At 50.5% G+C, this 23915-nt stretch overlaps 1 protein-coding gene across 3 annotated transcripts in view; it reads right to left on the minus strand.

Annotated features, from left to right (window-relative positions):
• Positions 1-6035: 6035 nt before the first annotated feature.
• PLD1 (phospholipase D1) overlaps positions 6036-23915 on the minus strand; it is a 70193-nt gene continuing 52313 nt past the window's right edge. For all 3 annotated transcript variants that reach the window (XM_026045146.1, XM_026045147.1, XM_026045145.1), the window contains 8 exons: positions 19286-19396; positions 18647-18735; positions 16169-16282; positions 14752-14801; positions 13446-13580; positions 11825-11978; positions 10686-10800; positions 6036-10015 (listed from right to left, as the gene is read on the minus strand). In XM_026045146.1, coding sequence (XP_025900931.1) covers positions 9791-10015; positions 10686-10800; positions 11825-11978; positions 13446-13580; positions 14752-14801; positions 16169-16282; positions 18647-18735; positions 19286-19396 — 993 coding nt within the window. In that variant the 3' untranslated portion in view covers positions 6036-9790. The remainder of the gene's footprint in view (positions 10016-10685; positions 10801-11824; positions 11979-13445; positions 13581-14751; positions 14802-16168; positions 16283-18646; positions 18736-19285; positions 19397-23915) is intronic.

The raw sequence follows: 23915 nt of genomic DNA on the forward strand, positions 1-23915 counted from the left end.
TGCCCGGCGCGTTGTGCCCGCAGCGCCGCGCCGGCAGCACCGAGGCTCCCAGCGCCAAGCTGCCCCGCGCTGCACCCATCCGCGCTGCCTTGGCGGCGCCGGGGGCAAAATTCCATGTGCAGAGCCCCACTCGGGCAGGACTCCCGGGCCGGGACGCGGCAGGGCCACCCGAGCGCGGCGGCCGCTCTTCGTGCCCAGCGGGAYGGGGAGGCCGCGGAGCTGCCTGCTCCCAGGGGATCCCGGTGTTAGCTCCGGCCTCGCGTCCTTTCCCGCTGCTGCTCGGCAGCCCCGTGAGCCATGYGTGACCCATCCCGTCCCATCCGGGCTGGGACGGGAGGTTTGTGCCCTCTCTGGGACAGGACATGGCCGAGAGCCTCCCAAGGGCAGCAATTAGGGAGAGCCGGCTTTGACTCTTCTCCCCCTTATTCGGAAGCAGTTCTTGCCAAACCAGGTGCCATATATAAATATATATATATCAAATCTGTTGCCTTTGAGTAACCGTATGGAGGATGTAGCTACAACATCAGCTCCTGTCGGCRTGTGTCAGGATCCCACAATATGCAGATCTGGGAAGCGGGAACCCCACACAGGAGGCGGCTGGCGGGCGGAGGGGCTTTCCCGGCGCCCGCCGGTCAGAGTCGCGCCCGCTACCACGGAGAAAGGAAGCAGAACGTGGTGCAAATGCACAGGAGTGTCTTGTTTAAGGAGCTGCTGGAGCATCAGGTGGCGGGAATTGCCTTGAGTGCCGATGCCGCGGCACGCGGGGCCTGGGGCTGCATTTGCTCCCTTTTGCCCCACTCCTTGCACCCTTAGTGTCTTGCACATTGATTCATCCTCAGTTGCATATGATACAGGCAAATATGGTGAAGATGATAAAGTCAATAGGAAAAAACACATTTGGAAAACAGGGAGCATCCTCACGCATCCTCACTGTTTCAGTTCGAACCAGGCTGCTGCAGTGTTACTTGTGAAGCACAGAAGGGTTAAAATAAACAATAAATACATAAATATGTGTGTGTGTGGCATACAGACAGGCTGCCCCGATCCTCAGCCTGACTGCAAAGCTCCAGGCGAAGTCGCGGCTTAATGACTGCACCTCCCATGTGGGCCAGGAGCCCTTCAACCCGTTGGATCTTGCCTTTTCGTCCCGGTTTGGAAGGCAGATGAGTGCTAAAATGCTCTTTATTCCTACAGGATGGCTTTGGTCCCAGCTCTGGTGAGCCCTGATGAGCAACAGGCACACGGGTCGTGAACCAAAGCTCAGCTCTTGGCAGGGCTGGCTGGTGACACCAGGGTCAGAATTTTTGACTCTCTCATTAAAGGGCTTTGGCTCACGGATAAACTGTCCGGTTTATTTGACCTCTGCATATAACCAAATTGAATAATCAAGCAAACAGTGCCATTGGTGTTAATCACATCCTGAGGGGGTAAATGTTGAGATTAGTACATCTAAATGACACACAAGGCCTTGCCTGGTTAGAGCAAGAGCTTCCAGTGCTTTGGGCTTGGGATTAGTCTCTAGAAGACTGAAGAGAGAAGAAGCAAAGCAAGCAAGGAAGCATGTTTGGGTCCTATTGCTTGACTCTTTTCCACCAGCACATGTGGATTACTTGTTTCCAGACAATTCCGTGTTTTGCCCTCAGCAAGGCCTGCTCCTGTGGTCTTGCAGAGGAGTATGAACCTCTCCCTCCTTGGCTGAGATCTCGAGGGCACAATCTATGGAGCAGCTCCAAGAAGAGCGTTCCTGCTTTCCCACCAGGAACGTTTTCCTGCACCCACCTGCTGCATAGGGAAGTCCTCCCGGGATCTGTTCTCAGGCACATCTGGTTTCCAGCCCTCCCCACGGCTCCACACATCTGCTCAGATTTCAAGTCCCTTTTATCAAAATTATTTCGCGTCGTGGTCTGTTTTAATGCTGATTAGCGTGGATCTGAGCTACCCTAACCAACGGGTATTTAGATTCTTGCTTTCTTTCTTCTTTCTTGGCTGGCTTTGCTAGACCAGAGACAGCCCCGGGTCTGGGAAAGAACTGACCTGGAGCCACCCCCATCCGGCATGAAGCAGAGATAAACCAAACAAGAGAAACAGGCTCTGTCTTTTGTCAGATGTAAATTGTCGGCGGTTAATTAAGAAACATTTCAGGCACGGGTGGGTTTGCTTTTTAATGATAATCTGTCCTCGGGCGTAGGTGGCTCCACCATCCAACATCTCTCCTCAGGAAAAGGGCTACCAAAGTAGTGCTGTGGGTTGCACAGCACCAAGGTGCCAGCAGGGAAGGTCTCCGAGGGCTTCAGCGGTGGCCAGGAGGCGTCATGCACAAAGCCCACGGGCACCAGGATCCCCTGGAGGGGATCCAGGCTCGCAGCCTCCTTGGCACGCTTGTTTCTCACTTCTAATAACCGTCGTTTCACCATAATTTGTGAAAAGKGCTATTTTTTCAAAGGAGGCAGAGCCACAAAGGCCACGTGCCTTTGGAAACGTGCTGAATAGTCAACTGTTTTGGCCCGTAAAAGTCAAATGCCTTTTACATGCAAAAGAAAAGAAATCTTAAACCTCTGAATAAACTTGCTTCAATCTGATACCGTGGCTTTCCTCACTCCCAGTCAATGACCGAAGCAGGGGCTGTTTRGGGCACGACTGGCAGTGCTTGATGCGCCCCAAAGAAGCAGTATCTAAGTAGCGCTTAAGTCTGAGCAGCAGGACAGGGTTTGAGCCACCGCTCTCGCCTTCAYGTGGAGGCTTCTCTCAGGAATGTTTTACTTGTTCAGGCTTTCATGGATATATGGCATTCTTTTAAAATAGAGAATGCAGACTCATTAAATTAGATCCTTTTTTTGTTGTTAAGTTTCTAGCTCCTGTGATAATGGGAAAGGGCCTAAAAAGAGAGAAGCCGGTGTCGGCTGAAGGTGGGACACTGGTGTCTTAGGAAACAGGCAGGGAATTTCAGAGAAATCTGATGCTACATCTTGCAAAACCCCAGAATCATCATGAGGGTGCCCACAGAGATGAGCTCAGCACCGCAGGCAGGCGCCGCGTGGCTCTGGCCCGGCTCTGGGAGCTCTTCCGCAGGGCGCTCGTGCCCCTCAGAAGGCGCCTTGCAGCCCTGGGCGTCCGTAGCTCCTGCAAATCGCAGCCGATACCCGCAACACCACACGCAGGCGACAGCTCCTCTCCACGGGAGCAGCTCCTCTCCACGGCCCGCTGAGGACTGACGGAGCTAACACAGCTGCCAGCGCAGCACAGCTGGGGGATTAACCCCTCAGCGACCTCATACCTCGGCGGTGACATCACGGCACCAAGAAAAACCCCAGGAAACCACAAACAACAGGAAGGAAGAACGTCCTGAAACACAGGCACTGGTTGTAACAGGAGGCGAGAACTTCAAGAAGGTGGAAGAGTTTGCCTCGCTGTGCAACGTCACACTAGTCACCAGGAGCTGGAAAATGAAGCGAGATCCTGGATGGATCCAGGATCCAGCGCTGTCAACATGCCGTGCAGCTCAGGGATATATGGAAGGGTATAGAGATACCCAACCAAAATAAAATTGGTTTATTTGAACCAGGAGATGATTTCAGTGTTAACATGGGGTTTCCGAGAACTGAGAAACTACAAAAACATCAGGCAGGAAACTAGATTGCTTTGCAAATGAGTGTCTGTGAAAGACGGGCTGCATATTTAGGAGAATGACTCCATCTTCAGTTAAGAGAGCAGAAGAAAGTGGGTTTTTCCCCTGTGATTCAGAGGGAATCCTTGGACACATCTGAGCCGGCAATCTGGCCTCACAAACAGTGATTGCAACAAGAAAACCATTAGCTGGGACTAACTGGCGTGAGGAAACCCGAGGCGCTTGGAAAAGCCTTAGCAAGGGAGGGAGATAAAGAACAAATTGCAAAGGAGTGGCCAGGAGCGATTTCCCCAGTGTTGGAGCAGAAGGAGATGGAATTTCTATCCCCTAAAGGCTCAAAGTCCTACAGGAGAGACTTTCCAAACTCACATAAAGCAGTTAATTAATGGACCAGGGGTTGCGGCTCCTGCTTTGGGACTCGTGGCCCCGGCTATGGTGTCGTTTGCTCTCATGCCTCCCAGCACTTTGTCCATTCGATGGCTGCTCAGTGGGAACGGGAAGAAATATTCCCTGGATTAGATACTGCTAAGACCCCTCTCCTTGCAGCCAGAGCTTCCAGTGATTCCCGCTAGTCCCCAGGAGCAGGAGCCAACCGCAACTCTGCCCTGCTGCAAGTCGGGAGCGAAACCTCCAGCCCTGGGACGGGGCCGGTGTCCGTGGGGATGGATCCCGCTGAGCCGCAGCGCCTCGTCCCACAGCACGGCAGCAGCAGCCCTGCAGTGCTGGAGTTAATGCCAGCACTCAGATAAAGTAAAATTACCCATTAAAAATAATGAAAAGCAAACAAAAGTACAACTTGTAGGCATCCGAAATTGTTGGTCCAACAGCCCAGGCAGGCAGGGATGTCGGCGCAGCKGCTGCAGCTCCCGGGCGCCTCGAGCCCCTGGCACCCTCTAGAGGAAAGCGGCACCCGGCCCTCCTTCCCAAGGGGATTCGGCTGCCTTGATGTTCCTCTCTCCATGGCTTCCCRGGCAGGTTCAAGCCCTCATGTCTCCCTTCTCCTCAGGCAGCAACTCACACACTGGTTAATTATGGAGAGCAGGCTGAACGCGGAAAGATTACTTGTCATTGAACTTGGCCATAAACAATTTCCCTCGCAKTTTCCTTCTTTAAAAAACATGCATTTTTTTACCTCCTGCTCGTTTCTCCAAATTAATTTGCATCCCAGACATGCGCCTCGGTATAAATTCTTGCCACAATCATTTGGAGCTAAATATTCTGAGTAATCAATCAGTGCGGTGCAACCAATTTTGCAAGTGTCACTTTCGATTCTTCCAGTAGAAATAGTAAAAATAAATAAATGAGCGTTTTGCTCRTGGTGCTGCTGCGAATTTGAGGCCATGAAAACTCGCCCAGAGCAGCGCTTCGGAAACGCGCTCGGAGAGCACAAAGGGAAGCTGCGCTGGGGCAGTGGCTSTAGCTGCTTGTCCGTGGGCCCTTAAGCCTTTCTCCCGAGGCTCTTTATTTCCTACTTTCCCCCTCTGCGAGGATCRCGGACAGGAATGAGTACCTCGCGCCGGCAGGAAGGCGGCACTGGCCGAGGCCGCGGTGCGGGTCTGGCTAACGGCACTCGGGCCTCGCCGCGCAGCCGGTGTCCGGGCTCACACTCCCAACGTTACGTGTGTTTTTAACATGTTTTTAGCGGGGTGATGGGTGGGATGAAGCTGTGCCCGACAGCAGCAGCCCCTCGCCTACAGGTATGAGAAAGGGCAGGAGCGGGAGCAGCTCCCGCTCTCCATCCCAGCCCGGCCTGCCCAGGAAGGGGACGCATCCTTACCGGGAGCAGCACAGAGGGCTGCAATTCCCTCCATCCATTTATTTAGCTCAGCCTTCCCTTCTGCAATGTTTTCCTTGAGGCTCTCCTCTCCTYGGACGCTTTGAGCAATTCGGTCCAGCCCTTTCTATCCCAACTTTATCCAGCCCTTTTTATCCCTACTCCAGCTTTTCTCCCCTCACGCGGTCGGAATGTGGCCTGCGGTTGTTCCCAAACCAAGGAGAAACGAGACCAAACCCAAGAGCATTGACACACGACGTTCACTTGTATTTTCAGTCCGTTAATGCACATTCGTTTACCAAATACAAACGGAGTGGGAAGGGAAGCAGCGACCAGCAGAACCCGGGGACCAAACGCTCCAGTCCAGCAGCCTTCACAGAAGGAATAGTCGGGATCGACGCTCGCGCCGCGGGAGCGACGTTGGGATCGAAGCGCTCGGTTCGGTGGAGTTTGGCCAGACACACGAGTCACAGAAACACCCAGAACTGAGAGGCCTGACTCTGTTTCCTCTCCTTTCCTCAGGGTCAGGAAGGAGGCAGGTTGGAATTATTTACACCGGTGGGATTTTAGCAAAACACACCAGGAGGCTGAAAATGGAATAATCACCAAGACTTTAAAATACAATAGTAAACGAGGACAAAAATAAAGGAATAATAACAGTAATAAAGGACCCAAAGAGGATGGTTGCACTGAGGAGTCCACTCGCAGCTTGCCCCTCGGTTTGCCTTGACCCCGTTTGGCATCTTCCACGTGGAAACTGCTCCTCCCRAGGCCCGTTCGGACGTTCCTCCCTGCAGCCGCAAGTGCAGCTTCTGTCTCGGTCACACAGCCCAYGCTGTGCTCACCACAACTGCACAGCGGGGTTTATGACACTGAAAGCACAGCAGCAAGCCGAGACGGGGGCTGATTGTGCGTGGAGGCGCCCTCGGCAGGAGTAAAGGTGCCAGGAATTAATACCACAGGCTCCCACCTAAGCCAAAGCCGAGGTCCCCGCCGGGGACAGCACCAGGACTGTGAAGTCACGTTCTCAAACTCAATTAAAACAAATGGAGAGTGTTTGGGCTTCCACCCAGCCCATCTCCCATCAAGCGGGGCCGCCAGCAAACACCAGTGCCGACCTTCACGCGTTTGCCTTGGCTGAAACAGCCCTCCCGAGGATGACAAAGGCAGCGGCTTGCTGGGGACGAGCCCCTTTCACCTGTGGAGGGTGAAAGTGGAGCAAGTGGAGGGACCAGGGGCGCTTCATCTGCCGGCAGCTCAAGGGTGTTTCTTCTACACATCACCCACTGCAAAGGTCTGAAATATCATCTCATTTTATCCCTCTTGTGCTGTTAAAACCATGCACCAATTCCAYGCTAAAAGAATTATCCAATCAAACCTCTATACAACAAAATATATATATTAAAATATCACAATATTTAAAAATATATAAAGATGTGGTAAGGAGTGTGAGTGGTATCTATTGAGGAATACATTAAAAAAAAATTAAATTCAGGTTGAAATACAAGAAAAGAAGGTAGAGCCTTTGAGAATTTCCTCTCATTTCTTGCAGTCCTAACCAGTAAATTCCACGAGGAAGAGCCGCCTCAGGGCCGGCTGGTGCCCAACGCTCATCGCTGGCTGCAGCCGGTGCATCTGCAAGCGACTCCCCTGCAGCCTGGGGAACCTATCGTGAGTCAAAGCGCTGTGGGACTGAGCGGGGATTGCTCAGGGATAACACTGAATTCTCCCGCGGTGCTGAACCTCACCCTGCTCACTGGCTTCTTAATATAAGAAAGAGAACTGCAGTTGGCCAGCGATCCCCGAGAGCCCAAGACGGGCTGGGCGCTCRGAGGTGGCAGCCGTGCCCTCCTTTGATACCCGCACAGCTTTCCCTAAGGCAAATCTCAGCTCCATGGCCCTCCAGCTCCAGGGCACCTGGGATGGACTCRGGAAGCTTCTCCGAGAGCAGTCCGGGAGAGGGGGGTAGCGCCCCAGGATGCCGAGTCCCCCACGCCACCTCAAGGGACAACACACGGATGGTTGGATGATGGCAGCAYGGGGCAGGTAAGAGCACTTAGAAGACAACAAAATCCACAGGCTTCTTAAGGATGCGGCCGAGCGCTCCCTTTCCGAGGATGAGCACAGACCTACCTGCCTCAGGCRGACTCCGAGGGGCGGTAATTGTTTCAAGTTAGCAGCACTGTTCAAACTGGAAGAGCTAAAAACCTACCCAGAGATGAAACTCCAGGCTAGCCAGCGCTAGTGTGAAATAGTAGGACGCCTTTGACCTCCTCCTGACTGGAAGCGCGGGCACGGCGTGCAGCTCGCGCCCCGCAGCGGGTCACTTTGATAAGGGGAGTAACTGGGGAAWCACTGAGCTATTTACAGCGCAGCAGCCAAAGGCCTCGGCCCCTGGGGCAACCCAGGTTAGCAGCGAGAACGCAGCGCAGGCTCCTCCAGGCAGCCCACAGCTTCGCCGTGTACAAAGGAGCCTTATTCCTAACTGCACCTATAAAACATGAGGATCAAACAGCAGGAATCGTGGAGCTGGGTGACACCTCGGTGCCCTGGGGAGTGTGTCCGTGTGTGTTTGTTACTCCCCCAGAGACCACTGCCTACAAAATCACTCTATTTGCATGCAAGATGCAGAAGACAATCAGCTAAAGGGTAAGAGATGGTACTGGACATATTCTAGGGCTACCTTGAGGAATAGTGTGGTTCTTTTCCAGTTAAAAGACTGCTGGAAGCTCAAACAAAGGAAAAAAGAAACTTCCCTATGAACACTTTTTAAAAAACTACTGGAAATGTAAGTTCATCTGGTCTGACTACAGCGCCTGGGGCACTTTGAGAACACGGGTTAAGGAGCACATCGGCAGTGGAGCTGGTGAAGGGATCCCCCTCGCAGCAGAGGAGTTTGGGTTCCCACTTTCACAATGAGGCTCCTGYGTTAGGAATTTTCTCCTTCGGGTGTTGGACGGGACGCTCTGCCCRCTGGTGGGGCCCCCAGCTCCACTGTGGACACCTGGGACACAGGGAGGACGCAAAACTGGGACACGCAGGACAGCGTCCAGAGCTGGGACAAGGAGCTGGCCGGGGGCAGCAGAGCGTGGCCCRAGGAGGGAGAAATGCCCGAGTCCTTGGCTACCCAGCGAGGTGCAAAACTGGCCTTGGGAGCTGCTGTATGGAGATGCAAGACAGGGCTGAATGTGTTAAGTTTCACCTGCCCTTGGAAGACTTGTTCTGCGTGACCGACTGTGGCCTGTCTCGTTAGAAAGCAGATCAGAGAGACAAGCTCCCCCCGTTCCCCGGCACTCACCCAGTCTGCRAAGGGGAAAAACGAGGAGAAAAAAAAGATGTGAACCTGGTCTGAGCACAGCTGGCCTGACATCTCAGCTCTCCCTTCTTTCAAATAGGGAGAAAAGGGAATGGACAGGAAAGTCTATTATTTAAAGCAATATAAATGTGACGGCAAAGGATCCAAAGCACAGACTGAACATGGCCAGGATAGTTATTGATAGCTCCCTGTCCCACACAGCACCTCACTTCCCTCCCRCGAGGAAGATCGGAGGCTTCAGCCTGAAACTGGATTCTCTCTTGGAGAAAGCCTTCCTGCAGCTTAAACAAACTGACGTGCTGCATGCCTGGGAAAGCCAGAGAACTCCTGATTTCCAACACGTTGAGCTCCACGGAGGCTGCACTTTGCTAAGATGTACAGAGCACCATGCTGCGTCTGGTGARGATTGCTGATCGCTCTAGCTGTAGTAAAAACATGTCCCCCTGCCGAGAGGGGAAAAGAGACCAAAAACACTGATTCTGATTGTTAGTCTGTTCCTCAAAAAGCAGTGAAACATCCAGCCTTGGCAAGCCGTGATCACAGGAATGCCTGGGACAGCGTCAAGCAGAGCTTCCCAACACCACCCGAGCTCTGAGAGAGGTTCCTGCAAAACAGCAACAGGGATGAGACGAGGGGCTGCAGCAGGTGAACACACTGGTACCTGAAAGCTCCAGAAAGCAAATGCATCCCGCAGCTCCTGCGGGGCCACAGCACAACCACTTGGACGTGGCAGCCACACTGGCAGCAGTACTAATATCTATTAGGATTTGTTTCCTTTCCTAGGAAGCAGCCTCAATCCTTTAGGTGCTTAGAAATTGTCTAAAGCAGTAATTTCTTCAGAGAATAAACTTCTCATCTGTCATAATTTCCAAGTCTTTTTGATCCTCTCCTTTGCTAGTGTCATTTTGCTTGAAGTTCCTCCACCAAAACCCCTATGAAAGGCACGTTAGTTTGGCAGAGACCTTTCTTTTTTGCCTCCCTTTGCAAAAAATTAAAAGCTTTCTGAAATCCTATACTGTTCATAAACTTGTCTTTTGAGAACTAGAGTTTAAAATAGGAAGCAGTCCCAATCTCCTTAAGTCCAAACCTCCATTGGTACCATGGATTCTTTTGTTCCAACAGAAGGYAGCAGGTATTCCTCCTCCAGAAAACGGAAGGGGAATTGTACTAGAAAGCCACGAATCTTCTTCAACTCTTCTGCTGCTTTCACAGGATCATCACTTGCTAGTTTTGGTTTGTTGATGAAATCACGCAGTTGGGCTAAGTTATTCACCTGGTCACTGGGAAGGCATCGGAAAACCTGATGAAAACAGAAGGAAGAGGCGATGTGTGAGTGCAGAGGAAATCCTGCAATACTGAGTCCCAAAGAAGAACCTCAGACTATAGTACAAATAATACAAATAATACAAATAATACAAATAATACAAATAATACAAATAATACAAATAATACAAATAATACAAATAATACAAATAAGCCTCTGGGTGGAATTGACTCAATGAATGGTCTGGAGAACGGGGAAGGAGAAAATATGCACAGATCCATCATACAGGTAGAGCACGAAGATGGCCAACTCCAGAGGTTTTCCTGATAACTTCAAAAAAGATCACTGGAAAACAGAGCATCTCATTTATTTCAGCTCCATTTACACTGTGGCCAACTGCAAGAAGTAAAGCAGGAGTGATTCACTGGAGCTACAGCTGATGCAAGGAAAGGAGAAATCAGAACTGCTCCTCCTTGGGCAGTCACCATTATTTGAGGACACGCAAGCTGCAGTTTCTTGTTTGCAACTCGTACACATCACTGAAACTAGATGTTCCACCAAAACATCCCTGAGCAGCTCTAGGAGCTGAACTCACTTTCCTTCCCTGTCCCCTCTTCCCCAAACACAAGTTGCTGCTTCTGCCATTTACATCTCTTGAGAACAAGGAAGCTGGAAGGAGCCTGGGAAAAGGAGCCCTAAGAGTCACCTTATCGAAGATGGTGGCGTTGCGGGCTGCTGTTGCAATCCACACCTCCTTGAAGAACTTGTCACAGACGGGGTCCTGGTGGTCTGAATTGACATCCGAGGCTCCAAGTACAACCCTGAAAAYAGAACAGCAAAGAATTTGTGCTGAGAGAAGCCGAGAGAGTGGAAATGTTTTTCTCATCTTCCACTCCAGAAGGAAAACGAGCAGCTGATAAGAGGATGCCAGAGGCAGCTACTAAATTACCTTACCTCAAAAACACCTTGAAGTTGAGGCTAAAACTGAGGGGCTGCGTTATTACTTTTATTGTCACTTGTTTGCAATAGTGCCTAGAAGTTTCCAGCCTTTCTGTACTGGGTCATGTGCAGATGCAAGTGCCCACCAGGGATGGAAAAGCTATCCTGCAGAGGACAGCAGGTTTTCCAAAGGCGAACAGTGGGCAGGATTAAATCTGTCTATTTGAAGTAGGAGGAAACCATTGCCAGGAGAGCTGAGTATGTGCCCTGTGGGTTCAACACCTTGAAATACCAGGGCAGAGAAAAATTCGTTGCAAATTGCCACTGCCCAGCCCAGGGTGCTCTGAGAATGTCCTCCCTGCGCCTGCTACCCTGGTGTGTCAGCCTCGCTGCTGCCTTRTTTTATTTTCTCTTTTCTTTCTGTTTAATAACTGTCCAGATGGGAAATGGGAGGGGGAGAAAAAGGTCTTAATGAAAAAATGGCTGTGTTGTGGGCCAGATGGTTGCTCTGAGTGGAGGAACTCCCATTAAAAAGAGAGACATTGCCACCCAAAATTGAGAGAGTGTGGAAAGAGGGTCCAGAGACAAAATATCACTGTCTTGTTTATGAGCTGTCCTCGTTAAATGCTTGAGGAAAACGATTTGTGAGCCAAACCATTGCTGAGCTGAGGAACGCGCGAGGAGGCAGCACTAAAACTCGCYCAGCTAAATCGAGGCCAAGCAAAGCTAAATCTGAGTAAGTGTCCGAAGCTCCATTGGCTTTAATGGCTTTGACCCCTTTCACCAGGCGTAAATCGGGCCTGCTTCTGCCTGGCCCTCCCTGMTTCTCCCTCCCTGCTTCTCCCTGCACCTTCCCTGTCTTTCCCTGTCTCTTCCTGCMTCTTCCAGGATGGCCACTGTCCCTACCTGAAGCACCGGAGCCGGAGGGACTGCGCGAACCTCCCGGCGCTGTAGTGCTCGCCGTCCATGACGGAGGGGACGGTGTCCGTGTCCTGCACGATGATGGCCATCTCGCTGTCCCGCTTGCCCAGCATGCTGCGGTCGTTGATGTTGGCTGAGCCTTGGGAATGAGGGAAGCACGGAAAGCAACCACATTAACCTCAGCAGCAGGGGCCATGGCAGCCCCCAGGCAAGAGCCGTCCCGAGGCGCCTCCTCACAGGAGGAAACCAGGCTCCAGGAGAGCCAGCACTAGGCTGACAGCAGAACACTCCTCCCGAGCGTTGCTCGAGACGAGGTTTCAGTCAAGCCAATGTCACCATCTTAAGAAGTTTTAATTTCTCTGTAACTTCCCAGGAGCTTTTGCTGGAGGTTATCACAGCATTCAAGGGTCTTAACTCCTGTCCAAGCATTCGGCTTGGATAATAAGATAAGGGAGCAGGACAGGCTCTGTGGGTACAACCTCTCCATCGCTTCTAACATCACAGGGGAAAATGTGTCATTAGTATTTGGAGACTAGGAGGTTTTAGGAAGGGGGAGGAAAAATGTCACTTCCACCTACCCTGTAGCAAGGCAGGGCCAAAGCAGGTTCTGGCTGTGGGTAACACCCAGAGCTGCCAGTACCACCAGAGACCCTCCACAGGAGGAGGGAGAAGTGGGAATTCTCCAGTGTCCCCTCTCTGCACACGGCAGGCCCTCCGGCGCGGCAGTGGAGCTGCTGCTTTCCACTCACACAGTCAGTCTCCTTCCCGGGTGAAGTGCTGAGGTGGGAACGGATCCAACCCACGTGCTAGCTCCTTCCCAGGGAGCAGGCCCGGGCCTCGGCAGTTCYAGCACTACCACTCCTGCTGCAAAAAGCCACCCCTGTCTCGCTGGTCTGCACGGTACAGACACGGTCTGAGCCCYGAGAGGACAACCCAGGGGAAAAGTATCCCAGTGTTGAACGCAGGGTTTCTGAGACCACGAGCCAGGTTGCTTCTTTAAGATGGGAAATATTTTGATTCTTGCAAAATTTAGCATTAAATTTTTCTTTGGCGAAGTTTGCACTGATATAACAGATCAAAAAGGGTTTCTTTACAGAAACAGGCTCAAATTCTGCTTTCTAACTGTAACTCAGAGCTCATGCTCTTTTTGCTTTATCATCTCACAATAAATGTGGTAACAGAGTCAGAATCAAAACTCCCTATTACTCGTTACAACATATTTCCCCATTCTTAGGGGATGGCRCTGATAAATGACACGTCGTCCAAAGCTTCCAAATTTTACGGCACGTTCTGTTCCTTAAGGAACAGATGACAAGTCTCACAAGTTTTACTGCTACAGCAGAGTTTGATACAAGACAGACGGACAAAACTCCCTCCACTGGGAATCTCTTAACTAAAGCAACTAAAAAAGTGAATGACCGACCTCCAAATCACTTTYTCCCTCCTGCCTACCTCTTCATTAACCCATGAGTTTGTTTCCTTTTTAATTGCAAAGCATTTCACAAGGAAGAAATTACAACACAGCAAGGAACATGCCAGGGAGGCTAAGGGAATATTTCAGGTGTGACCAAACAGCACAGACTTCTCTTGCAAGTCCCCCGCTCACCAATTATGACAGTGTCGTCATCAGCAATTAGCAGTTTGCTGTGAACGTAGATGAGTTCAGTGACCAGTTTTCCTTCCAACTCTGCATACGTCCGCAGCCCACAGAAGGATATGTAGTTTATCCACTTATCTCCAACTGAAAATTGAGAGGGAACAAATGGGTTGGGATGAGGAAGGGGGAAGCAAAGAAGAAAGAGAAGAGATTCTCTTTGTATAAAGCCCAGTATGAATAACAGAGTTTATTTTTAACATCTTTTTTTTAAGAAACAGATAATAGAAATATGTCTCTTCAGAAATAGGCTTTAAAAATGCCTGTGAGCTCTCTGTGCTCTCTGATCCACTGACTGCTCAGATACTTCACCTTGGTAGAAAAATGACCTAGATCTCTCCATTATGCAGCACACAAGTAGTCACCATTGCTATGAACATCTGAAAATAACTGGCCAATATGATTGTTGTTCTGCAGGTTTTGCACAGAGAAGCCCTTTGGCAGGTGTTTTGTCTATGCACAATTTGGAAAATACGCCCTGATGTGAATTATCTGCAGCTGAGATTTATACAAAAAACTAGACYTGATGAGGCATTATGTTCACCTCTTACATTTACGAGACAGGTTTTTCACAGACAGAAATCAGAGCACGCTCGGGAGGCCGCTCTCCTCATGAGGAAGAGCTCGATAACCTGCGCTGTGACGAGGAGGGCTGTTCCCTGGGCAGAGCTCCAGGCCGAGCGGGTTTCCTGGGACGGGGTCTGAGGGCCTGCAGCAACTCAGGAGCGCAGCCCAGGTCAGGACACAGCGTGAACCTGAGCAGCTGCAGCTGCTCCGAGCTCCTTCCCTCGGGGCCTTCCCTCTTCCAGATCCAGGCTGCATCCAGAAACAAGTCTGGACACCAGCCAGGGCTCGCACGTCCTAATAAACCTCAGCCGTGGACTAACGACAGAGGCAGAGTTTGCTCGCAGATGTGCCAGTCTGTAACAGACACTGATGCGCACCGGTGTGATGCCTCATTCGAAAACYTGAAATGCATCTGCTACAATGAATACAAGCTAAGAACAAACACACAACACAAGTTGTGTCCAGACAGGAGCTGCAGAGAGGGCCTTGCTGCCTAATTAGGTTTTGTTTGAAGCAGAGATGCTTTTGGTGAGTCTCTCCCCCTCTTTTGGAGATGCCACAGCTGCAACACTGCCTATTGCACTTCATATAGTCCTGCCCTTGGCCAATCTGATTGATATTGTATAGATCCATCTATTGAGCAGTGTCCCAAGACTAAACACATGAAACAAGACATGTCTAAAGCTCTTACCCTCTGCCTTCAGCTGGCCCAGAATTGAATGTTCTCCTCTGCACATGGTCCTGTAAAGAAGGTAGGTAGCTGTTACCAACACCAGTGACTCCAAGCAGTGACACATGCTGAAACAGAACTCACCCACTGAGGAGAAACACAAACCTGGATGCATTTTCCATATCCCATATAAGCAGAACTTCCAGGGCAAATATTTTTCCTTTTGGAAAGGAAATATATGATGGCATGTAAGAATTGCTCTTTTCTGGAGAGACCACATCCTTTCTGGAGAGACCAACACCCAACTTACGGGGGGAAAGCACCTTTTTCTAAAGCAAACAGCCAGGACAACAAGCTGTTACCAATGGGGCTGCTGAGGTTTGAGCTGCTTTCATGGGAAGCAGAGGTCTGCTGTGGAGTGAGCCACGTTGCCTGTGGCCATCCTGCCTCTCGCCCCTGCACCGCCACRGGGTTCCCGGGCACCTCTGCCCTGTCCCTGAAATGCAAATTCTGAGATAAAACTGAGTGTTTCTGCCTTACGGAGCAAGAGGGAGTTTCTGGAGCTAATGACCCCAGCGGCCTCAGCGCTCCCACCGAGCACTGACAGGGCTTTGGGACGGGCGGGACTCCTTGGCACTGCAAAGGGCCACGTTGTCACAGCCCGACTGAAACCACCGGGAAGAAGCACGGGACAGGTTCYGCTTCCAGCACAGAACAGTTACGCTGAATGGCAGGGAAATGTCATGGCAATAAGGAAAGGAAAACATATTTTGCAGCTTTATGCTACATACAGGGAGCAGCTACTGAATCAGGAATTGGCGCTTTTGCCTAAGGCCACAGAGGTGAGAAGGACTGGGACGTCACAGCGGGGCACGGGAATTTTCTCCCTGTGTCTATTTAACATTTGCCACCAGAGGGCACTAGGTCTGACCAACTAGAGTCCTCCAGTTYGGCTATAGTTTCCTAAAAAGAGAAATTTATTGAAACTGCCACGATCCCTGTCTATTTTCTGCTGCTGTGCCCAAAAGCCAGAAAAACAGAGCCATGGATTTGTGCTGTTAATAACGATCATAAAACCGTCACGACAAATCCTCCTGATTTGAACAATTCCACTGCTGCATCCCAGGAAAAGGCCCTGTGCATCATCTGAATTTGCTTAAAGGGGAGCTGGAGGTCTCAACGGCAGCTCAAAAACACGACCCCAGGTTAAGGTCACYGCTGCAAAATCAATACAGCAACATACAAATTATAAGGGCAGCCAATAAGCAAGTTCAAGTGCCAAGTGAAAGCTCCATAAACAGTTTTCTCCCTTTTCCAGGTGTTACGTGCTCCCCAGGACAACTCAGAATATGACGATTGCATCAGGCGCCTCGGCCCGTCGGCAGCCCCACGGGGGGCTGGGACAGGGTGACCTGCCCGCTGTCCCGGCGCGTCTCACCTGTAGTTGAAGTGCATGATGGCCTGCAGCGCGTTCCCGCCGCCCGTCGAGATGTCCCCTTCAAAGCCGGGCAGCAGCGGGATCACCACATACACGCGGAAACGTTTGTTTTCCCTAAAAAAAYAGGGGGGGATATTAGCCTGCAAACTGTGTGTGTTTGGGTAAGGCAGAATCGCAGCGGCTTCGGTTCCTCCACGCTGCCTGGCCTGGTCTCTGGCTACTACACAGATTTTACAGCAGCAAAGCATGGAATGTACTGAATGTACTCAGCACCTCTAATGAGTCCTTTTGCTTTAAGCATTTTCCTTAGCGTCACTGCAGGCAGGGCACCAAGGTCTGGCCCTGTGTCCCTTCTACGTCCTGGCCTTTAGAAATCAGAAACACTGGAAGAATACCCTGAGGACACCAGCAAAACACTGACCGGTTGGAAAGGYCAACTATGAAATAGCTGATTCCTGTCTAACAACCTGCAAAACTCCGTTTCTTCTTTGTTTCCCCAGTCCAGACTCCACCATAACTGCGAGCCAGTTCTGCACGAAGGCAGCTTGGATCACTGTGCAGTTCGGGCCTTTCTCGGAGCCCATGGAAGTGTTTTCCCTGGTGACTGAAAGGCCAAACTGCTTCTGCTCTTCTTCAGTTCCCCAGATGCCTCCAGGTGCTTGCAGTCCCCATTACCACACGCTGGAGGATGAAACGTCACTTACTGGTGCTGCCACTAGATGGCAAACACAGTTTAATAAGGACAAAACTGCTTAGCATTCAGGTTGAGAGGAGCCAGTCTGCCTTTTTTCTTAAACTTCTTCCTTGCAAAATTTGTGTCTTTTCTTAAGAGCATGGGATTTGTGGAGAAGGGTGTCTCACCTGATCTGGGAGTAAGATACTGAAGACCTGTATTCATTCAGTTTGAATCAATGTTTATTTATAGCTGCATTACAGACTAACAAAGTTAATGTGACAGCAGACTTTGGGAATCACTTAAATCTCACCCCTACACGACAGCAGAGGGATGTGGGAAAGACTCTGAAACAAAGCCTACTTGTATTATGTAAAAGAACCACCACCAGAAGCACCTACAAGAAATAGCCCAATATTTTTTAAACTAATTAAATATAGGTATTAAATACTGTATTTTTTTTTTCTACTAAAAAGAACAGCCATTGCCGACTGCTCGGCTACTGCACCTCAACCAYGTGGGGTCAGATGCACCTGCTCTTGGTGCATGCCACATCACCCTCACAACACCTAATCACACTGCGCTGCTTTTAAGTCACTTAGCACCTTTTGCAGCCTTGGAACGACTCCTGATTCACCCCAGGTGAGAAAGTCCTCCCTRCTTTTTCATCCTCAGCCTATTTCAGGTATTTGTGCCACGCAGTGCTGCCCATGGGTCACAAGCCAAAGTGACTCCACCCTGATACTCTGCCCTGCTGCTCAGCGCACAGCAGATAAGAGCCCTGCTCTCCCTGTTCCAAGGTGCTTATCTGAACACGGCCCGTCTCAGGACAGGCTTTGCAGATAGCACCTGCAGCGCTGGGTCTGTGAGGCACGGGCTACTGTCTGYCACAGTCTGCTCTCTTTAACACAAGCTGGAATTTCGAAGCTCGAGTGCCAAAGAGAGGGAAATCTGTGTGGCTCCAGGGAGCTCTACCTTCTCAGCACCTCCCGCGTAGCTCTGGCCACCTACAATACGGAAAAGCATTGCAAGAAACTTACTCAGGCACAGTGAAAAAGTGCAAGAGAAAGGAAAGACRGAAGTTTACAAAGTTTTCTGTACATCTGCCCAGCAAGACATARGTGGAGGTTTCAAATATGATGTATATGTATTTTAAAGATTGATTCCAGAAAAGCCACCCTACGTAAAGCTGTCCAGGATCAAAGGGAGAACAAGCCACAACTTGTGATATTAATGTTAACACGCGGCATTCTCAAGGGAAAGTAATGTCCAGAACATGTGGGTTTGATCCATCTACAGAACTAACTACAGTTGCCTTGCACTGTCCGGAGGCTGGAAATATCCCCCTGCACTTATCAGAACAGCAAACAGGAATGACTGAACCCTGAAATCAAACTCCAAAATGTGTTTGCTTCACCTGCTTTAAAGCAGCCTGCAGTGCAGCCAGTTAAACAACCTGGATATTCCAGTTCAACCATCTCAGCATCAGCTTGCTTTACTCTTCAGTTCAAGACTGGCTGCCTATGGAACAACAGTGTGTTTCAATCAGAGAATAAAAGGCTCATTTTGCCAACAATCTGCATAGTTAGAAATTACATTTGCATCAGGGTATGTCTGGAAAACCACTTCCTGGCTGCAAAGAAACCACTGCAGAATCTCAGTGCTGCAAAGGGAGCACAATTCCCATCACACCGGGGCTGCGATGGAGAAACAATTGTACAGTTGTGTCTGCTGAGGTGCTATTTTAACCCACGTTCCATAAATGCACCTGGAAGTSTCTCTTTGCCTCGATAACAATAGGTTACCTGTGAGCTTTAAGAATCCTCTGAGCAATTGCATCTCCTATCTTGTTCCAGACAACTTTGTCATCAGCACAGCTAATAAAAAACTGGTTCTGCAGGAAAAGCAARCAAAGCTTCTGTCAGACATTGCTAGGGACGAACAGAAAATATTTCCCTACTCTGTTCCAGGCCAAGAACAACTAAAGATGGCTGTGCTCTGTGTCATTTGAATGGATGCTATTTTTTTAATTAAATATGYGTTTGTGTTTCATCCAGGCAAGGAAATATTCTTTATTAAATAAACACCCGTGGGTTGGGGCATGCCTGGGGGGCACAGCAAAGCCATCAAGGGACCAGACGACCACTGCGCAAGTGGTGGAAGTCGCTGGCAAGTCTGGCAAGAGAATCATAAAAGGGAGGCCAACTTTTTTCCACCTCATGGTCATAAGCTCATCACAAGATGACCCCATCCTGCTCCCAGGACCACTGACGTGGTCTCCACCCACGGGGAAACCATCTCCGAGACTCAGAATAGATTCTGTACTAATATCCAMGCCTCGGCAGTCATAGAAAGGTACCCCCAAACCGTAAGGAAAAGAACCACACTCCTGATGGCCGCAAGACACGTTCAGGGTGCCAGGGCTTTCGCTCGTATCTACTCACTTCTATATATATGTAGTGCTTGCTGTTTTTTATCACGCTGATGTACGCGTTGTGGATGGATTCTTCATGGTATTTAATGCCAGCCGACCAGTCAGCAGCAGAACGGATCACCTGAAAAGCAAGATTAACACCTTCAATCCCAGCCAGGGTGGCAATGGTATTAATGGTACTAATACTGTTTAATAAGCAAACATAATGTCCCTGGCTGTGCCATTGCYGCATTACTTCCTTATTCTACCTGAGCAACTCTACCTGGAATAGGAAAGGGAGAAAAGAAAYCTCGCTCTTGCTTAAGGTCTTACAATAAACTGACTTGATAATGCTTTAAGCTTCCGAGTTGTCCCTTATTTTAGGGGGGCACATCCAGTAATATCGTCTTCAGCAATTTTAAAAAAAGTCTCCAGCTGAATTAATGATGTTTTTCCCACAGACAGAGAGCACATTGTTATAAACACACAGGCCAGGAACGCAGGCCAGGTCTTTGTCCCGATCACTTAAGGTCATTTATTTCTTCTGCCAAATCCTTGCAAAAGCCACCAGATTTGTGATCATTTGACTTTTTAATTCAACTGCCCAGACTTATTTATTTACTTCTACCATAAACCCACACTCAGAGTAGATATTGCAAGATCCCTAGAGTGCATTTTCACCCAGCCTCCCGCAGCTTTTATSCAAGAGAGCCAAACTAATATGAGAAACAACCTTTGGTCATATTCTCATCCATGCTTAGCAATGTCCACTGCAGGCCATTTCCTGTCTCCGTCGCAGCCAGCTCCTACTCAAGAGCTCTCCCTGCTACAGCATCTCCCACTCCTGCATTTTGTGTCAGGAAGCAATATCCCGAGTGACATTTTCCTAGACGGAAAATGTAATTTTTAATGAAGTGTTGCTTGTGTATGTGCTCAGGGGAAATAATTACTCCTTCATTAGCCTCTGTCTTTGATAACAGCAGTCTTAAACCATCTTGACCGAGCCATTTTCCCAGCATACAGGTCTGTTATGCAGAGGGTAAGATCCAGATACTGGGAATCATGGAAGCTCTGCCGCTCGCCGAGCACCAACCTCCCTGTGCTGGCACCGAGCCACTGCCACCRGGATCCCGGCAATTCCCAGCCGGATCTTCCTGCCCATGAGCTTTTAACCAACCCTTTGGCTGGTGAAGAGCAGCCTTCACGTGGGGCTCTGCACTTTGGAAGAGTTGTGCACGGTCCCACAGGCACGSAGCTGAGCACCATGAAACGCTGCTGAGGCCAGCGGAGACACAGGCACTGAGCACCATGTGGCTCTCGTGTCACCCGAGTGACACTCCACACTTTGCAACCCACCTCAGCCATGCAGCAGGCTTTTGGGGTAGAAAACTGGCCACTTTCTGTTCATGTTTACAGCTTGGCTCACCCTGCTTGCTCACGGCCACACGTGGCAGCGGGTGTGAATGTACAGAGTGACAGCGAGCAGCGACAGCCAGCTCACGCGAGCAGCACGACTGGACACCCAGTTCTGGGCTCCCTCCTTCGCTGCAGCTCTCAGCTTGTGCTCTTTTCACTTGAGGCTGGAAAGAACAACACGTACGTGCTCCGCAAGCGTGTCCGCTCAGACACGGTGATGGAGACGGGCGTGAGGCCACCACGTGTCGTGGGGAACGCGCGCACCGACAGCGAGGGCTCGGCTCGGCCCAAGGGGGCCACGACGCGCCAGGACCTTGCCCAGGTAGAGGCACCGAGCACCCCCTTTGCAGACTGCGTCAACCCCAAGGTGGCCTTCCTCGTGACACGGACTCCTGAGCTCTGCAGGTGGAGCAAGACCACCATGGAAATGAAGGACGAGCTGATGGATGCGAGATAGAGCAGCAGCCCTGATTACAGCTATTTCAGTTGTGTTTTCCTGGTAGATGTGAGATAAAGAGGAAGTCGCATGACCTGGAGAGACTCAAAGTCCACCTTGAAGCGACACGTGCTCTGTGCACGACACAGCGGTGCACAGAGTTCGCAGAGCTGTTGAGGAGCGGGTGATGCTTTGGGTGCTGCCTCATATGGCCACAGAGCTGCAAGATCTGAGCCCTCAAGTCCACTGGGCACCACAGTCCTCCCCCTTTGGGCTGTGCCAGCTCTGGGGCTTGTCCTTCAGGTACCAGTGATCCCATAAACGCTTTACAGACAGGAGGAAGAACAATTGGATCAAACAAAACTAATTACAACAGAAGTAAAAGCCAACCTTTGTTACTTCAAATGCAGCAAGTGACTTTCCTCCGACCTCACCTCACACCCAACCCATGCTGTGACCCAGGCCACGGTGGCAGCTGCAAGGCAGCAAGATTTGGAAAACAAGGGTCTTGCTTTTAAGTTCAGGAATACTCTTGAAGGGAAAATAAGCTATTCCTTCTCCTGTCACCAGGAACCATACTGGAGAAGGATGGTAAAGCCACCAATGCTCAGTGCAGTTTCACCATCTGGTCTCTTGGGAGAACCAGGTGGCTGCGGTGCCCGGGCCAGAAGAGCAAGGTGGGGGCTGCTGGATGCTGGTCCCRTGTGGGAAGGAGCTAAAACACACAGGATGCTCAGGTGCTGCCTGGGCACCCCTGACGGACGCCACCATGGAGAGCTCTCCGCTCGCTGCCCCAGCCTCCTGCAGAGCACGGCCAGCAGCAGGGACATGGTGCCACCATCCCGGCAGTGTGGCAGTGCTCTGCTGCTGCCCACAGCGCCTTCCCTGCTCCTTCCTCCCGCTGTGCTGAACGGCTGGGGACACAAGGGCTGCCACCTGCGGACGGGACCTCCTCCCCTTGGCGAGGCACCACGAGCAGCCCCTCGGGGCGTCCCAGCAGCAAATGCAGTCTGGAACTGMCCTCTTGAAGGCTGCAGGTTGCAGTTCCACAGTGTGTGAATCGCTGATGTGTAACTTTTAGTTGATGAACTTTGTCCATGCTGCCAAAAAGCCATCTCTGTTCCGGAGATAAGCTGCTGAGCCCTGCACGGAGCAAAGTAACTTCCACACCTCTCTTTACATTAGCACTAGCTGAAGCTCTGCTTGGCACAGGGAATAAATCAGTACCTTTATTCTGAATTGGGAGCCTGCTCACACAGCAGCCTTGCACTTGCAGAACCAGCCTAACTGCTGGGAGGGGACGGGAGTCTGTTCCAAGCTGAAGAAGCCATGGATAGGACACCTGGATCATTCCAGCAGCCTACAYGGTCACAGTGCTGCTCCACAGCCACAGTGACACAACGGGATGGGGCACGTTGGTGTCTTGGGGTAGGACACGACCTCCACAGCCACCAACGCCAGCATCTTGAAGTTGCTGGATGCAGCCCCTAGAAAATGAAGCTGAAACTGCAACATTTAAACTTTGAAGATTATTACATCGAACTTTTCTTATCACTGATACTTTCTCACCATCCCTGGAAGTCTCTCCTCTCCTATTAAAGTACTCTAAGTGAACTGGTTTAAACCCAAACCATTTCCACGTCAGGAAGAAAAGGTCACAAGCTGCTTCGACACAGCCCCTACAGATCAACAAGTTGTCTTGGTTGTTCTTTTCTTCTCTCATGGCAGGCTCACAATCGCACYGCCAAGTGCTGCGCTGGGCCTGACGCCTCTTCCACTTGCTTAACCCAGCCACCAGCCATAACATTTGTTTGCTGTGGGCTAGTGCAGGAATTCTGAACAATGCAGGCTCTCACGCAGACCTCAAAGAGGTAAGAGYTCTAGCCACATTTCATGCATTTAGTACATTTTCATTGCCATGGATATTGTCTCACCACGTCACATGCTTTATTCCACTTCCTTTGGATGATAACTGCAAACTGGGGAATGGAAAGAGTTGGAAAAAAAATTGCCTCTGGCACAACACCATTTGCCCCTTGCAAAATCAGCRTGCCACTGGACTGCTATTGCAACGCCCGAAGCTGAAGTGAAGGAGGATGAGAGGATGTCTGACTAACCCTTGGAGCTGACTAGGTCTTTTCTTCCTTCCTTCACATGAGCACTATCTTCCTGCTTCCTACCCAGGTGGGCTCTCATTTCAGTGTCACTCCTGCTTTCCCCCACCTTCTTCCAAAGCCTCCTTAACACACGTTTTTTCTGGTGTTCTCCTTCACAAAGCAGAACAAAAACAGATGGCACAAAAAGCCCCAAATCTGTTGATGACGGGTCAGTTGCTTGAGCTTGCAGTAATACTGCATCCCCCACAGATCCTTTGTGTTTTCTCTTCCTCTGATCTGCCACAATTGAAGACAGACTTGCAAACATGTTCAGAAAAAAGAAAATGAGCTGCCAGATTTTCCAGAAGAGCCCTACGGTCAGGACTGTTTGCTGTGTCTGGATGCTGGATTTCATCTTGGGGTAGTAACTGCTGGTCTGAGAGTTACCTATGAAGTCTCTGAATGGCAGCACAACAGAGATATCAAATACTCATGTTTTTTTGGCTGCTGTCCCAATAAATAAAGAAAAATACTCCTATAGTTTCACTGCRCCTATTCAGTCCCCCCACACTTGCTGCCACTTCTGGGAAGGCATCAGGCTTCAGTCCTGCCTGAAAATGAAGCTGCCGGTGGTTTGTCCATGGAAAAGGGTCCATAGAGGAGCTCCTGYGGGCTTGTTCCACACAGCCTGGCATGCAAGGCGGGAGCCCCAG

Source organism: Nothoprocta perdicaria, unplaced genomic scaffold (assembly GCF_003342845.1).
Source record: "Nothoprocta perdicaria isolate Ctin4 unplaced genomic scaffold, notPer1 scaffold_4, whole genome shotgun sequence".
Taxonomy (NCBI): domain Eukaryota; kingdom Metazoa; phylum Chordata; class Aves; order Tinamiformes; family Tinamidae; genus Nothoprocta; species Nothoprocta perdicaria.